The sequence below is a fragment of the Ustilaginoidea virens genome, chromosome 3 (genome assembly GCF_000687475.1).
Source record: "Ustilaginoidea virens chromosome 3, complete sequence".
In the NCBI taxonomy this organism is placed as follows: Eukaryota; Fungi; Ascomycota; class Sordariomycetes; order Hypocreales; family Clavicipitaceae; genus Ustilaginoidea; species Ustilaginoidea virens.
Genome location: NC_057318.1, coordinates 4419619 through 4436057, shown reverse-complemented (window position 1 = coordinate 4436057; position 16439 = coordinate 4419619). Strand labels below are relative to the sequence as shown.

Sequence of the window (16439 nt, the reverse complement as noted above, 5' to 3'; positions counted from 1 at the left end):
AATGTGTGCGATGGTTACTGGACGTTGGCAAAGACGTCGCCTCTTCTGTGCAAACCGTCAACCATTCCATCCAGGCAACAACAGGTTCGAGTTGATGGAGAGACTCGTGCCTGTATGCAGGTGCGCACTAGGAAATAGAAAACTACCTAGGTAGCTAGACAAGATGGGGGGGATGACATGCAAAGTACGTACATCATGCCGGGGGATCGCTGGATTTCGAAATGGGTCGAGTTAGCCAGTTCAGACCCAAAATTGAATCGAGTGTTTAGGAGCTGTCGAGACAGAAATGTGCAAATGCTTGAGCGATCCGGAACATTAATGCTCCGGTGCCGGTCAGAGAACCTCCTATATACTCCGTAAACATGTAACAGAAGTGAGGAAGGTGCGAAGGTGCAGGTGTGGATCCCTGTCCTGAGACGCTTTGTCTCGAGTTTCTCGTCGGTGCCGTGGACGTGGAGCCTTGCCAAATCTTAGCTTGCACTCACTCACCTCTCTCTTCCTCCGCCGCCTTGCACGAGAATCGCTTGCCAGCAGCCCGCACTTTCGACCAGGAGTTTCTGCATCTCAGAGACGGCTTCGGTCGTCATTGGTTTGGACACATCTCATCGCCCGAGCCTCACATTTTGCAGCGTCGTTACATCGAGCGTTTGAGTCGACTGGACTCAAGCCGCCGGGGATCGTTATTTGAGGAACTGTCTTCCTTGAGAGAGAGCTGGCATAGGCGAACCTGACTTTTCATGGGCCGTCTTGTTCATGCTAGGCGGTCGCGGCGTTATCACATCTTGTTGGCCTGTCAAACTTGATCCGCGTTGCCTGTACAGCGCCAGACACGGAGTCTGCGTCTCGGCTTTCATTGTTGGGAGGGAAGGAAGAGCGTGAAGACTTCCGGGCACGAGAAGAAGCCCTTATCCAGTTTTGATCTGGTTGTTTTATTCCCTATACTATTTGACGAGTACATTGTACGTATCGGCAAGCTTCTTGCAATCTTCTGTCACTGCTGTTCCTGCTTTTCTCTTCTTTTCGTTTCGTCGCCTTTATCTCTTGTCTTTTTTCTTTCTTTTTCTTTCTTTTTTTTTATTTTATTTCCAGTCTTTTCTCATATTGCCGCTGCGCTTCTTCGCCTTCGTCCGGCTTTCGTTGCATCGGCCAACAAGTTATCTGTATTTAACATGTCCTCAGCATCTCGGTTAGTTATTCACGCAAGTTGATCACTAATAGACACATTTTTCCAAGACCAAACACAGTCCCTCCCATAGCATAGGGTCCATCAGCGCCAGCAGCGAGCCGATTTCATCTGCCGTTGGTCATTCGCTTCGATCACGCCCTGTCTATAAAAATCTACCTGCCTCCTTTTTTTTTCTTTGCCCGAAATGGCGGAGGCAGACTTTGAAATCGACTTTTACGGTGATGCCACGAACGAGCAGCCGCAGCCAGAGGAGCAAGGGAGCAATGAACGTAACGAAGGTGACCAGCATGTACAAGAAGAACCAAATGCCGCTCATGTCGAAACGGACGGCAACTGTCAGAACCGCGACAGTCACCCTGTGAAAAGTGAAGAAGAAAGCATTCATCACGGGACGAAGCGAAAACCAGAGGAAGACCATCGCCCAGTGGACTCAAATTCAACAGCTGCCATCATGATTTCCGAGCTCAACTGGTGGACAACCGATGACGATATCCGTGGTTGGATGCGCAAGGCAGAGTGCGAAGACGAAGTCAAGGAGCTGACGTTTAGTGAACACAAGGTCAACGGGAAGAGCAAAGGGTAAGATTGATCGTTGCGCTGTTCCTGTCGTTGCATCACGTGGCGAAACCACCCTCGGGACTGACCCGCAGTTGCAGGCAAGTGTATGTTGAACTCGAATCCCGCCAAGCCGCGACAGCCGCGAAGCGCTTCATGGATAAGCTAGCGTCGGATGGTGGGCAGGCGGCCAAAAAACTGTCGACATCATACTGGAACGCGAGCATGAATCCTTTCAAGACGTTACCAAAAGACGCACCCGCGAGAGGCAAAGACCAGCAACCACGAACCACGCCAGCAGCGCCATACAATGAACGTGGCAATTACAGCGGCGGGTTCCGTGGTCGTGGTGGCTTCGGCATCAATCGAGGAAACATGAATCAAAACAATTACAACCTGAACAACCCCAACCGCAACTTCAACAACAACAGCAGCAACATGGGATTCAACAGCAACATGGGCGGCGGGTTCAATGGGCCCATGGGCGGCGGAAACTTTGGCTTCAACAACCGCGGAAACATGATGGGCGGCGGCATGCGCGGTGGCCCTGCTGGCATGCGAGGCAACCGAGGCGGAGGCAACATGATGGGAATGGGGCCAATGGGCGGAATGCCCATGGGAATGCCAGCAAACATGGGCATGATGGGCATGGGTGGCGGAATGCCTGGTAAGCCGGCACTTCCTCTCTCCTTGCTTTTTCTTTTCTTTCTCTTTCGGGGTCATTGTGCGTGTGTCCCGTCCGGTCGTCCATGCTGACTCTTCTCAGGCTTCCAGGGTATGGCTCCCAACTTTGGAGCCGGCTTTGGCTTTGGACAGAATCAAGGGGGAGGAGGGAGTGGTGACTGGGGCAATCCTCACGGAGCTAAGCGACCTCGACCAGAGTGAAGAGCTCCCGGTAGGTGATCAATTGGTCCGGAGGAAGTTGAAATTTCGAGGGCATGTCTTGTCTGTAGAGGTGCGGATGGAGAAAGGACCGAAAAAAACGAAGGGAAAGGGGAGGGGGGAGGGGGGGGGGAGAAACCGCGTACATTTCGGTACAGACGACGCAAGACGTTTCCAGGAGTCTGTCTGGTCTTGCTTACTGCTGCACAACATGTATATCATATATAACCAACGGATCAGGTTGCAACGGATACTGGCGCTAAGAAGCGTCGATTGAGTAAACTTATTTTGAACGAGACTTGACGAAATCTCGAAAGGCAGTGGGCATGCGGGATGCGGCAACGTGACGTGAGCAAGCCGACTGGTTTGATGATGGACATTCGCAGCAGAAGTAGAAGAAGAAGAAGAAGAAGAAAGTTATTGCTGCAGCCGCAGCGTTGTACTATTTACCAACTCGTTGATTTGCAGCCACCTCTGCCTCAGAGCACCTCTCATAGCTTCAGTTCCAGCTTCACACCGACCCAGTTGCCTCAGTTTGCACCCGACATCGTCTTGGCACCGCGCCAGCACGGCGAGCAGCTCCCTGCCTGCTGCAGCTTTGTCCTCGTCCTCGTCGCGCACTCCGTCCAGGACGTCTCTCCAGCGGTGATCCGACAGGCAGAGCACCCGCAGGGCAATCTGCGTCCGGTAGCAAGCCGTCTCCGAGTCGAGCATGTATTTACCCCAGAACCCCACCTCCTCGAGCTGCTCGCGCTGCTGGGCAGACAGCAGCGGGCACAGATACGGGTCGAGGCAAACCTCGTCGCACGGGTTGGCGGCGCCGGGCAGCGTGAAGCCGTACTCGACGAGGAGGAAGTCGTTGCTGTGGGCGCCGTAGCGGATGAACAGCTCGTCGCCCTCGCGGTGGGCGTGCGTCGTGGTGATGGTGAAGCAGGCCGCGTCAAAGGCCACCCTGCACCCGAGCAGGGGCGAATGGTTGAACAGGTCGGCGACGGGCTGCAGCACCATGTGGTCCTCCCTGGGGAGCGTCTCGGTCAGAGGGGTGGTGTGGTAGAAGGTCCGGCTGTTGACCAGGAGCCAGGCATAGAGGAAGTCTGGCCGGCGGAGCGAGGGGTGCGCCGCCGACGCCAGGGCCCAGTCGCGGTCGAACTTGGCGCGCTGCCGGTCGAGGAGGCGTCTGGCCGCGGGGGGGAGCAGGTTCTGCAGCTGGGGGGGCCAGCTGAGCGGCATGCAGGTGCGTATCTCGCGTCGGGTGGGGAGGACGGCCCTCCAGATGGCGAATTCGGCGCCGGTCTCGAGGCAGAGGGACGTGGCGAGGACGGCGTGGGTGGTTGCGCCGTTGAGACTGCGGGTGACGTGCGCGGGCGTGTTGGCGAGGGATCTCAGCAGGCAGACTGGGACGGTTAGAATGTCTTCATCTTTCTGTTTGATTTTGCGTGTATCATGTTTGTGTGGTGCACTTTGTTAGTTTGACGCGACAGGCAACGTGGTTTTCTTCTTCTTCTTCTTCTTCTTTGGATGGATATCATGGCTTGGCTGTCGATTGGGCAACCGGGACGGATGGGTTTGGAAAAAGGAAAGCCTCACCTTCAAATCTCGGGTGGCCACGATGCCGATGCCGCGTCCGGGAAGTGGCCGGGGTCCCATGCCGTCGATAACGACGCCTTTTTCCGTTGCCCATTCGAGCAGACGCTGGATCGACTCCATGGCTTGGCCAGCTCGGCGAGAGGTGCCGTTCGGCGTGGGGTGAGGTGCGGTGCGGTGCGGTGCGGTCGCCACGAGGAAGACAGCTTCTCAAAGGGTCGCTCAAGTGGCCATGGCAGACGGCGTCCAAGTGTGCTGCGCTTTCAACAACAACAGTCTGGGCCTGGTGCTGCAAAGCAGGGGCGTCGCACTGGGCAGCCAAGTCGGCGCTTTCTTCTTCATCGAGTAGGCCTCGTCCTCATGACGCCTTTTGCCGTCGGTCAAAAGTTTGGAGAAGATATTGCCGAGTCTGACGCCAAGCTGTGCCGTCCAGTCAGAGAGGGGCACGCCGCGGCTAAAGGTGGGGCAGAAAAGAAACAATCGTTTGGCACTGCTGGACTCCGTGCGGAGCACTCCTACTCGTACTGTACTGCGTGCCTGGCTTCTCGTTTCGATGGCATCACCCCGACTTGTCTTCCCATGCCCAGCTTGAGATCAGATCAGATGAAATCCCATTGCTTGCCCCCGTTCAACTCATACCGGCCGCCATGGACGTCGTGCGCAAAAGATGGCCCTCCACTCTCCACGCCGTCCGCATCCTCGCCTGCCCAAGCTGCGCATCCCGCCCGTCCTCCTCGCAACCAAAGCACTTCTCCGTCCTCAACCGACCGCCGCCCAGCTATCCCGGTCATGTGCCTCTCACCAGAGTCGAGCGCCTCAGCATGGCCATCGGGTCGAGCGTCATGGCGCTGCTAAACCCCTACCGAGCCGGTACGTTGTGTGCTTTTTTTTTTTTTTTCATTCCCCCCCCCCCCCCCCCCCCCCCCCCTAATGCCGCGCGCTTGCTCTTGTTTTCCTCTGGGTTTTCCTTCTGACCTGTCCGGGCCCTTGCCAGACCTCGTCGCCGCCGTCGGCGAATCCACCGCAACGCCGTACTTCATCTACCGCCTCCGTGACGCCATGCTAGCAGACCCGACCGGCCGCCGCATCCTCCGCGCCCGGCCCAGAGTCACCTCGGAGACCTTGTCCCTGCCGTACCTGCGGTCCCTCCCGCCGGGCACAGTCGGCCGCGCCTACGTGTCCTGGCTCGACCGCGAAGGCGTCTCGCCCGACACGCGCTCCGGCACGCGCTACATCGACGACGAGGAATGCGCCTACGTCATGCAGCGGTACCGCGAGTGCCACGACTTCTACCACGCAATCACCGGCCTGCCCGTCGTTCGCGAGGGTGAAATCGCCCTCAAGGCCTTTGAGTGGGCCAACACGGGGCTGCCCATGCCTGGGCTGAGCATGTTTGCCGCGGCGACGATGAAGTCGCGGGAACGGAAGAGGTTCTGGGATATCTATCTGCCGTGGGCGCTGCGCAACGGCTCCAGGAGCAAGGAAATCATCAATGTGTTTTGGGAAGAGCAGCTGGAGCGCCCCGTCGAGGATTTGCGGCGGGAGCTGCGGATCGAGCAGCCGCCAGATCTGAGGGCGATACGGAGGAGGGAAAGGGAGGAGAGGAAGAGGCTTCGAGAACAGGGCTGAGGCACAGGGGGCGCGAGGATAGCAGAGCACGTACCTATCGGCTTGCTCGACCTGCAGCCTTTCTCCATGTGTGTATTGCTCCAGCGAATGGCTCGAATGGCTCGAATGGCTCAATTGGCTCGTACAGACATGTTTCAGCGTGGCAAAAGTTGCCTCCCATCAATTCCGCCGATACCATCACCCACACCCCTCGACCGGATAGTTGCGCAACCCAAGTTTCGTGACAAATCGACATGCTCATTCTGCAAGACGCTCCGACATGGTGTACAAGCAAAAAAAAAACCCCCCGTGGTATAGTAAAATCTTCTCTGCGCCTCACAAACCCAGCAGCTCGTCGTCGTCGTCGTCATCCCACCCCTTCCGTCGACTGACCACAATCTTCTCTTGCTCCTTGTTGTCGGCCACGGCGCTCAACAGCTCCTTCAGCTGGGTTTCCGTAACCTTCTGCCTTAGCTGGCCCGTCTGCGCCAGCGCGATGAGTCGGTTCTCGACATCCGCGGCGCGCTGCTCCTTGACGAGTCGGATTCTGCCGAGACGGTCGGCCGCTTCGGGGTGAAGAATCTGGTTCAAGATGTGTTGACGGGCCTCATCTTGCTGTCTTTATTTTCGATGGGAAAGGAGGGGAAGAAAAAAAAAATCCCCATTAACGCATTAGTTTATTTCGGGCCGCAAGAGAAAGAAAAGATGGGCGAGGGAAACGGGGCTGCGTCGTACTGTTTTTGGCCGTCTTGGTCTTGGCCGCGGGACAGAGAGGACGGGCCGCCACCGCCGGCGCCAGACTGGGCCTTGAGCTGCTCCAAGCGGGCTTTCCGAATCTGCGTTCCGGGAGCTTGGGTAAGCTGCGAATGATTCAAACGGGGGCATCATTGGCGCATACTTGCTCGAGCTCCGAATCATCCATCTTGGGTTGAAATGTGAAATGTGAAATGTAGCCTCGTCGTTGGACGCAGCTTCTTCCCAGGAAGATGGAGGGGGAGGGGCAGACATAGATCAAACTCCGCATCACGTGAGCCAGCCTCTTGCTCTTTGCTCTTTGCTCCTTGCTCCTGCGAGGAAAAGAGTAAAAGAGCAAACTCGTAGCATCCATCTGCTTCTCAAGTATCGGACAGCTACACCATCAGGCGGCTTGGGAGCAAAGTAAAAATGCGGTCACCATGAGAGACTTTAATCGATCGAAAAAAAAACCCCATCGCCAATGCTATGCTAAAAAAGGGCAGGCCAGGTGCCTTTACGTTCTCATTACATGAGGAAGAAGAAACAGCAGGAGACGAAGACGAAGAAAGAAGAAAAGGGACTCTTTTGTGTTTGTCACATGCCCGCACCTATCCACGTGTTGTCCGATACTGGAATGCCAGGTGGCTTGGCACCGACGTCTCCTCTACGGGGATGTACGAGTTCAGTTGCTCAATCGACTGAGAGTGCTTCGCCTTGATCATGTCTCGCATCATGACATTCATGGGAAGATTGATGCCCAGACTCCGGCCGCGACGGATAAAGTAGCCATTCAGGTATTCAACATCCGTCGGCAGCCCGTGTTGGATCCGCCTCACCAGCTGGCTCGGGTTCGACCGCTTCGACATGATCCTGTTGTACAGAAACTTTTGGACGCCTTGGCTGTGGAGGTAGTCTCTGATGACTGTCGAGTTTTTCAGTTCGGGCATGTCCTCGAGGACAAGGAGGATCTCGCGCAGCAGACGGTACATGGTCCGCTGGGCAGCCCGGTTTTGCAGCAGCCCGTGGTAGGGCATGTCCAGAAGAACGCACACCGGCTCGACCACCGAGTCGAATATGACGGCCGGCAACTTGAAACGCAGCCACTGATCGTACGTATTGAAGCTGGACTTGAGATCCTTGGCTCGTGCCAGCGACCGGACAAAGTTGGGCCGTGATTCGACCTTTTGCGCGTCCTCGAGGCGCACTCGTGGTGCTTCGGCATATGTTAGCCTGGTCTGACCTCCCCTCAGTCGCGCAACGGCGTCGTATCGTCTGTTGAACGCCAGACGGTGGCTCATGTGACCGAGCAAAAAGTTGGGAGCCTCGTGCGCCCCTTGAAATATTCTCGTCCGGACATCTTCCAAAACGCCGAGACCGTCGTTCATCAGGCACACGGTTGCGTTGTCGTCGAGTCGATCCTTGACCGTCTCCAATGCCTTGGCAGCTTCGTAGCCATATCCCGTGACCACAAGCTGGTGTATGTCAGGGCCATCGCTCTGCGCCGGGGCGTCTTCCCGAGCCGCCAAGTTGCGTGCGACGACGGACGTGGTCCGTCGACTGCCTGGTCTGGTCTTTTCGATATTTCCGTACTTTGACGATTCTGACGGCGACGAGAATGGACGAGTTTTCCATCCAATCATCTCTACCGAGTCGTAAACGCTCGAGAGAGCATGGGCGATGAATTTGGACCTCGCGTCTTCGCCGAGGACGTGGATCTTGTGCACGGTGGGCGAGCAGGCGGCTTCACGAGGAAGCAAAACCGAAGGGACGTAGCGCTGAGCTCTCGCAAACGCATCCGACGACGACGGCTTGGTTCCACTCGTCGAGTTTGCCAATGGCCGCCCCAAGGCATTGCTCGAGGGCTTTAGCTGAGCTGGTTCAGGCGATGGCGGTTGATCGGCCGTGTTGACTGTGCCGTAATGTCGCATCGCGACCCGACAGACGTCGGAACCGCCTCGACTGCATAGCTTGCGTTTCTTGGATATCCGTGCGGATAACCGCAACGTAGCTGGTGTAGCCACTTTGACGGCGGTTACTGGGCGGCTGCGAGCGTCGCAAGGGGGATGGATTATTGCCGACAGTTGGGGTTGACGGTCTCCGGCGCACCGCCCATGTGGCCAAGCTGGAGCGAGACGAATATCCGCAAGGCGGTTTGCTTGTGATTGAGTTGGTGCGTATAAAGGTCGGGTTACTTCCTTCCTGGTCCGATTCGAGCAGATTCAGGTCGTCGAGATGACGAGACGAAGACGCTTCAGGTGGATGTGATTTTGGGGAATTTTTTCGATGCACGCTAGGAACTAATCCCAAAGGGATTCTATACGGGGGACCGAGAGGCAAGCTAACTCCGCACCAGTAGAAAGTACCTAACCTAAGTTGACCCGACCCGTAAGCCCTGCTAAGTGTCGGCAGTCAGCTCACAGACGGGGTCAACGGTACTTGCTACCTAGGTACGGAGTACAGTGCTGCACAGTACGGAGTAGTTAAGGAGAGCCCCGGCACTAGGTAGAGGTAGGAGGGGCGTCAATGGAGCAGGCTGTTAGTGCTCCGTCACGACTGAAAGATGGAATAGCAGCGTATCGTAGCAGCCAAGCCACATCATATAGGGTAAAAGGCTTATCGACGCCAAATCATCTACATACACCTTCAGTACGGAGCACGGCGCTTTGATACCTCAGGTACATAACCTAAGGTACATTACTTAATTCAAAGCCCGGTGTATCCATGGCCGGCCAAATGACCTGATAGACTGCATCCGCACGATAAAGAGGGAAACGATTTGTGCACAAGATTCATGGCTTCGTTGTCACGGCTGTTTTCGAAGTTGCAGTTGACCATGACTTGCGGGCAAGGATATCTGCAGCTTTGGGCAAAAAAAAAAAAAATAAAAAAAATAAAAAAAAATTAAAAGAAAACACTCCCTCTCAGCTCCGTGGCCGTCTCTAGGCTGCGTCATGCAGGATGGATGCTGCCTGGCCCATGGTGGACGTTTGTTGCAACAGGGTAACAGGGTTGCGCGTTTCATATCCAAGGGGCTTAGTTTCCGCACAATGAGCTTGGAGGTGGGGGTTCCCAATATGATATGTAATTGAACAACCGGTCAAAATCCTTCCCAGCCTCCGAGGTTGGGAAAGGGATAGTGCAAGGTCAGTCGATCAGTTGGCTCGAGGTTTGCCGATACAACGTGTGGAGAACGTCCGGTGTCGATGTCGTCTGGTGAAGTAAATTCGGACAATATGTGTTTGCGCCCCACCCTAACAGATACGAGGCAGGTGATTCATGCCATTGCCATATGATGGGCATGGTCGAGGACTCGTAATGTCGGAGGCATCACCGTAGTAACCCTTGGGCGCCATTGCCTAAACAGTGGCTGTGAGTGCAATCTCGTGCTTCACAGCCTACCCGAGTGACGACGAGACTCGAGGCTTTCCATCGTGGTAGACACCCGTGACTTGGATAAACAGACTCGGCCGCCGTTCGCCGTTTACTGCCGGTAGACGGTTTGCTTGCCGTGTTGCTGCTGCTGCTGCGGTTCGGTAACAGCCGTTTGATCTGCGTGCGTCAAGATCGGCGACGAAGTAATCTTAGGGTTCCGAATTTTACCCCGAGGACACGGCAGGCTCATCTTGCATTTGGGGGCTTCGGACATGATGGACCATGTCTTTTAATGTCGATTCGTCGTGCTGTCATACACCCAAACTCTGTAGACTCGATGCTGGACAGTAGGATGGGAGGGAAAGGATGCAAACTTGAGGAAAAGTCACCTGCTGCAAGGCTAAGCCATGCTCCCATCGCGAAGATGGTAGAGTTTTGGCATTGTTCTCACCACGATGCCAAGGGGGTCTTTGCTTGACTATTACCAGAGCAGGTGTCGGCGTCTCACTTTCTCCCCACCGCGGCCGCGTGTGAGCAATTTCAACCCTGTCGGCAAGGGAGCAAGCCGGAACCTTGTCGCCAGATTGAGCAATTTAATAAAAACCCCGTTGCCTGTTCTTTGTTTTGGCTGTGCCAAAACGCTCACAAGAGTCAGACCCGTTGCAGCCATTGCAGCGCATCAAGCAAGCATGTTTTCACCAACCCATGGCACCAGGCTCGTGGCCTGCGGCTCAAAGCTACGGGCGGCGAATTTGATACACGTGCCACTGCCGAGATTATAATCACAATCACAGCCTTGCCAGGGGTGAGCAGTTTGTTATCCGCCCGGGTCTTGAGAGTCTGGAGTCTGAAGTCTGGAGTCTGAACTTTTGACTGTTTCGTTCCTGCTCGAGAAATTAGTCAGCAGACTGACGATGCAGAGGAGAGAATCAAAACAGAGCGAACCCAGCCCAGGGCAATCAACCGAGAGGAAGGGGATCGAATCTCGTACGTTGATTTAGGAGGTAGGTTGCTGGCAGCGTCGAGTTTCCTTCAACGCCTGCATTCTCCAGGGTCCTTCATGTGGTCGAGGACCTGATGTAACCTCCAGAGCTGTTAAACCTGTAACCTGTATCCTGTATCCTGTATCCTGTATTCTGTATCCTGTATCCTGCGACCTCGGCAGGGGCCTACATGTAACACGTTGAAAGTTGGGCTGTTGCGGGCCCCACTTGGCAAAGAGGCTGGGGGCAGCGTAAGCGAGCACGTGCTTGTGCGCTATCGGACCCTGCCGGTCCATCATCTAGCGGCTGCATGACCACTACGAGACAAGTCGGCGAAAAAGAACATTTTGCATTTATTATTTAAACCTTAATATATCATGCTAATCAGCGGCATCTAATATCTCTACTAGTTTTCAAGTCTGCAGTTCTGACCGAGGTTTTTTTTTTTTTTTTTTTTTCATCCCCTCCCTCCCCAGGATGCACCACGCAAACCGTCACCCGTGCTGTATCTCGGTACATACGTGCATAAAAGCACCTGCAGCATACGTTACCTACCACATTAGGCCTGGTACTGTGCATCACTCTAAACCGCAGCAGCACTATCAACTGCTGTCTTGCTGAGCCGCGGCATTTTTGAGCCAAAAGCATAATCAGGCAGCCAATAGCAAGCAACCCAGCCCGGAAGCTTGATTCTGGGTTGGGATGGATGAGGTGTAGAGTCAAGGCCCCAGGCACGCGGCATCACGCGAATCACATGCGGTATATGAGACGATGGCTGCTGATCTTCATCCTGACAATACTATTTAGGACAGAGCGATATTCGCATTGTAGGGCGCATCGCATCACATGTTGTAATTGATCGAGACATGCTACTATAAATAGGTAGGTATCTGGGTTGCAATGCAATTTACCCATTGTTTCTTTCGTATGATTTTGTTTTATTTTGTTTTTATTTTGCTTTTGTTTATTTATTATTTTTCCTTTTGCTTCAGGATGGCTTTTCGGGGCGAGCTACAAACACCCTGGAGTATCTGTGCATCTGTGCATTATCCTTACTGCAGGAGAATGTCGAATAAATACCTACCCACCATAGGTGATGACGTACATTAGCAAGTGCCGAGTCCAACGGAAGGGTGCATGTGGGCAGGGGGTGAGGGGTGTGCGACAAAACATACTAAACCAAACCAAGCCAGGTGAGGTTATGGAAACGGGAACAATCAATCTGCCCCACACCTGCATAGGACGTGCCTGCCACGGCAACTTTTTAGGTGGCAGCCGTTGCAGCTGGTAGGTAAATGCCTGGCTCAAAATGCCTTCTGGTTCTTCTTTGCCTTGTCCTTGTCCTTGTCCTTGCTCTTGTTGTTCTTCATTTTCTTCTTCTTCTTCTTCTTCTACTTCTTCTTCTTCTTCTTCTTTTTTCATAAGCTCAAACCGCTTTGAAAATGCCCCACGTCTTGTCGAAACCGTTCAGCCAGAATCTGGTACCGTCGTGTGAATCTTCGTCGTCATGGGACATGCTGCCAAACACTTGCGGGGCTGCCAGATGTGCAGAATCAGGAGAATCAAGGTATGTTTTGGCCTGACGTCGTGTCCTTGTCTTTGTCTTGGTGCCGTCAATCGCGGACAACTGCGATTCAGCAGTCTCTTGCGCCAATTCCCCGGCCCCAAGTCCAAGTCCAAGTTCAGCCAGCGATGCTCCCACACTTACTCCGTACTTGTATGGAAAAAAAAAGGGGGAATTGAGACAAAAGAGGCAGTTTCAGCTGCCCGCTGCAAATGCTAATTGACCGAATCTTCAGTGTGACCGCACATGGCCGACTTGCAAGCAATGCGTCAAGATACGGTGCGATTGCCCTGGGTATCGAGACATTCATCCCTCGCCTCCACTTCCAGCGACCGGAAGGAATGGCCCATCCGAGCAAAGCAAAGCTTCACCGTCTGCGACAAAACGTATAGCCCCCAAGACCGACAAGGACACGGACAAACCATCAGAGGATTCCAAGTCAAGGACATCCACTGCAGCCGGTACCAAACGCCTCCTACCTCACCCTCAGTTGTCTGCCGACGAACTAGCGTCATGTCATTTCATCTCCAACTACGTCCTTATTCCTCGTCAAAATCTGCCGACGAACCGGGGCTTTTTGGAGTTTGTAGTTCCTTTGCTGAGGCAGAAATCTAATTCCCCTCAATTCTTCTATGCTTTCAAAGCTTGCGCCCTGGCTTCTCTCGGCAATCGCGTCGGCACTGGCAACGACTTTGACAAGCAGGCGTTGGGATTCTACACGAAAGCGCTAGCCTCCACCTTCTCTGCCCTGAAGGATCCCGTCTTGATGAAGCGAGATGAAACACTGGCGGCTATTCTGCTCCTGGGTCTGTTCGAAAACATTTCTGCGAAAACGCTGGGAATGTTCGCCTGGAGTTCGCATACTGAGGGCGCTATCGAACTCGTCAAGGCTCGAGGACGTGAGCAGCTGCAGTCCAAGATCGGGCTGGACATGTTTACTTCTGTCCGTACGCAAATGGTGAGCTGCTTGGATATGGGCAAACAAACATGCCGCGCCCACCCCCCCCCCCACACCCAAAGACTGGCAACGATGCTAACAGCATCAACTACCCCGGGGGCAAAGATTATACACTCCCTCAGTACTGGAAAGGCTCCACCTCTTGATGTAGACTGGTGGGTAAAGGATCCCATTAGTGATGAATACCACGTGGAATTCCTGCAACTTAGCAGCCGCGTCGGAGAGCTGAAATCCGAAATCAACAATCTTCTCGCCACCGTTGCCCGTTCTCCCGACAACACGAAGCTGGTCAAGGAAAAAATGCAAGTATGCAAGTCTCTCGACAAGGAAATTGTGGTCTGGCTGGAGCAACTACCCGACCAGTACGATTGGAAAACAGTGGCTTGGGAACCTTATAATCCAAAATGCGACTACTCCAAGGCGGAGGTGTTTCCTGGTCGGATCGACAGATACGGAGACTTGTGGAGCGTCAACCTTTGGAACGTCATGCGCTGCCTGCGCATTGTGCTGGCGTCTCTGACCATCCGGCTCACTGCGTGGATCAATTTCCCGGCTGATTATCGAACGACGTCGGAGTATGCTTCCACAGCGAGAACGGTGGTGGAGCTGGTCGCGCTCGTCATTGCCTCTGTGCCATACCAGATGGGTACATTCGACAAACGAAAGCACCTGCGCGACAGTGCTTCTCATTCGGTGTTTGGCTGCGGAGAGGATTCGTCCGAGAAGAGTTTGGCTGGGTACTTTCTGCTCTGGCCACTCAGTTGCATTCAAGGCCAAGATTACCTTACCGACTCGCAAAGAACATGGGTCAAAGGGCGCTTGAAAGCCATCGGAAACGGCTTAGGCGTGCGGTATGGCAATATGCTTTCACAGGTGAGTGTGCTGCCGGAGTTGAGTCAAAGATGCGATGACCACCCAATTAACCCCCCCGGTCAATTCCCAATCCTGACGTATGTTCTCGCTATAGCTCAACGTTCGGATGCCGTCGATGCTCATTCTGCGAGATCGGCTGAAGAGCAGTCCGCATAATCCAGCTTCGACCGAGGCCGCGACCACGGGCGAAACCTTGCAGGCACCAGGGATGGCGAGCCCAGCAAATGTGGCGATCCCGCCGGACCCATCTGCACCAGGGACGGGTACATCTGGTGTGGCAGAGCCATCCATGGAAGCGCTACAGCAGCAGGAAGCAATGCACATGAAGGTGTTGCAGCGACAAACGCAGGCGCTTATGATGAAGGCTGTGGAGAATTCGAACATGGTTGACGATTGGACCTTAAGGAAGTGGTTGCAGCTGTAGATGAGAGAGCATGTTCGGAAGCTGCATGATGGAAAGGATCTATTTTCTCGTCTTCTCGTCTTCTTTTCTTCGGGAGGACGTCCTATAAATGTGATTGCGTAAACTGCATGTGGTCTTGGATAGTTGGCTCAGGGAATAGGGTATAGCGCCGGCGTTGGGTGCAACCGAAAGGGCGACGGCTGTATTTGCACGAAGAAAGTTCCTACTCCGTATCCGTACCCCGTGCGGACTGTTGAAGGACAGAATGACTATGTCCAGAAGTGGGGCAGAATTAATTTTGCATGGAAGAAATCAACGCTCCTATAACCCCACTATTTTGGCCCAAGGTCGATAACATTATTTCAGGAACTTCTGAGCTGGGCAAAGTCTGCACAGCACCAATCAGCGTGAGGTGGACTTGGGCCCACCTGGCTGTGGCGGTGCCAGGTACCCGGTAGGTACTCCGTAAGTCGGCAGACGTGCAGTGCAGTGCAAGTGCAGCAAACATCAATCACATGGCCAAATTCAAGCTTTTCTTCCCGTCCATTACCTCCTCGCCACCAGCACCATGGCCGACGTCAAGAATATAGATCCCGACCTCGAACGGCTCGATACGCAGCTGGACAAGCTCGAGGATGCGCTGGACCCTCTGCTGGACAACTTGAACGACCAGGCATCCCAGCTGCCGCTTCTCGACAAGGCCAAGCTGTTTTCCCTGACGGCCTATTCCATCGAGTCCCTCCTGTTCTGTGCGTCGACCACCTTTTCTCTTTCTCTCTGTCTCTGTCTCTCTCTCTCTCTCTCTCTCTCTCTCACACACACACACACACACACACTCACCTCCCCTCCTCTCTTTGTTCGTTACTTTTTCGACAAACGCCGTCCGCTGAGTTACAAGAGTTCCCCCCCGCGACATCCCCAAACACGCCGCTGACTTTCTTTTTCTCTCCCGCCAGCATACCTGCGCCTCCAGGGCGCAGACGCGCAAGCCCACCCAGTGTACACGGAGCTCAAGCGCGTGCAGCAGTACTTTGGCAAGATCCAAGCCACGGAGGACCGCGATGCCGGGGCCGCACCCGAGAGAAGCCTGGTGGTGAACCAGGAGGCGGCGGCGCGCATCCTCAAAGCCGACCTGGTACGTCAAGCCATGGATACGCGAGGCGTGAAAAGACGGGGCCTGGAAGTGACTAACGGGGTTCCGGGGGGGTGTCAAGGCCGACAACAAGATGCTGAGCAGCAAGCTGGCCGAGAAGATTGCCGCGGAGCGCGCCAAGGCGCTGCTGAAATCGGTGGAGGAGTCGAGACGCCGCGCGGACGCGCCTGCGAGCCAAGGCCGGGCCAAGAAGAGACTCAAGGCGAAGGGGAAGGGCAAAGAGAGGTGAAGCGGGATGGAGCTGCTGGGGGGCGGAAATGGCCTGGAGACTGTGCAGGTGCATCTGGAGTTAATGGAGCCTGGCGTTTTCCTCTCATGTCCATTTTTTCTGCCATTTGGAAAAAAAAAAAGAAAGGAAAGAAAGAAAATAGGAAAAAGAGGAAAAATAAAAACATACATACAACACCAGGTATTCGCTGGTCGTCACCGACCCAACTACTAATCCGGCGCTCGCCTGGTTATCTATCGGAGATCGGACGGGATCCAGAATTTTCAAGCGGCTGTGGTCGTATGTGACAGTTGCCTGAGAAAAGCCACTCTATATCCGTCGTTGTGCCGTGTACGTTCCGAGGAAAAGGGCCCA

The 16439-nt window shown here is 54.5% G+C and overlaps 7 protein-coding genes across 7 annotated transcripts; 4 read left to right on the top strand and 3 right to left on the bottom strand.

The window, feature by feature from the left end:
* Positions 1-1370: 1370 nt before the first annotated feature.
* UV8b_04102 (uncharacterized protein) lies at positions 1371-2626 on the top strand (the record flags this gene model as incomplete). Its single annotated transcript, XM_043141600.1, has 3 exons — positions 1371-1765; positions 1843-2408; positions 2508-2626. The coding sequence occupies 3 exons, from the start codon at positions 1371-1373 to the stop codon at positions 2624-2626; spliced, it is 1080 nt and encodes a 359-aa protein (XP_042997534.1).
* Positions 2627-3040: 414 nt separating this feature from the next.
* UV8b_04101 (uncharacterized protein) lies at positions 3041-4330 on the bottom strand (the record flags this gene model as incomplete). The annotated part of the gene is made up of 2 exons (XM_043141599.1): positions 3041-4045; positions 4211-4330. 2 exons carry the CDS (start codon positions 4328-4330, stop codon positions 3041-3043), a joined length of 1125 nt encoding a protein of 374 aa, XP_042997533.1.
* Positions 4331-4854: 524 nt separating this feature from the next.
* Positions 4855-5836, top strand: UV8b_04100 (uncharacterized protein; the record flags this gene model as incomplete). The annotated part of the gene is made up of 2 exons (XM_043141598.1): positions 4855-5077; positions 5202-5836. The coding sequence occupies 2 exons, from the start codon at positions 4855-4857 to the stop codon at positions 5834-5836; spliced, it is 858 nt and encodes a 285-aa protein (XP_042997532.1).
* Positions 5837-6151: 315 nt separating this feature from the next.
* Positions 6152-6737, bottom strand: UV8b_04099 (uncharacterized protein; the record flags this gene model as incomplete). The annotated part of the gene is made up of 3 exons (XM_043141597.1): positions 6152-6434; positions 6551-6651; positions 6714-6737. 3 exons carry the CDS (start codon positions 6735-6737, stop codon positions 6152-6154), a joined length of 408 nt encoding a protein of 135 aa, XP_042997531.1.
* A 421-nt stretch (positions 6738-7158) lies between these two features.
* UV8b_04098 (uncharacterized protein) lies at positions 7159-8478 on the bottom strand (the record flags this gene model as incomplete). Its single annotated transcript, XM_043141596.1, has 1 exon — positions 7159-8478. The coding sequence occupies one exon, from the start codon at positions 8476-8478 to the stop codon at positions 7159-7161; it is 1320 nt and encodes a 439-aa protein (XP_042997530.1).
* Positions 8479-12412: 3934 nt separating this feature from the next.
* Positions 12413-14724, top strand: UV8b_04097 (uncharacterized protein; the record flags this gene model as incomplete). Its single annotated transcript, XM_043141595.1, has 4 exons — positions 12413-12472; positions 12705-13427; positions 13533-14300; positions 14395-14724. The coding sequence occupies 4 exons, from the start codon at positions 12413-12415 to the stop codon at positions 14722-14724; spliced, it is 1881 nt and encodes a 626-aa protein (XP_042997529.1).
* A 547-nt stretch (positions 14725-15271) lies between these two features.
* On the top strand, positions 15272-16085 carry UV8b_04096 (uncharacterized protein; the record flags this gene model as incomplete). The annotated part of the gene is made up of 3 exons (XM_043141594.1): positions 15272-15452; positions 15660-15838; positions 15918-16085. 3 exons carry the CDS (start codon positions 15272-15274, stop codon positions 16083-16085), a joined length of 528 nt encoding a protein of 175 aa, XP_042997528.1.
* Between the last annotated feature and the right edge of the window lie 354 nt (positions 16086-16439).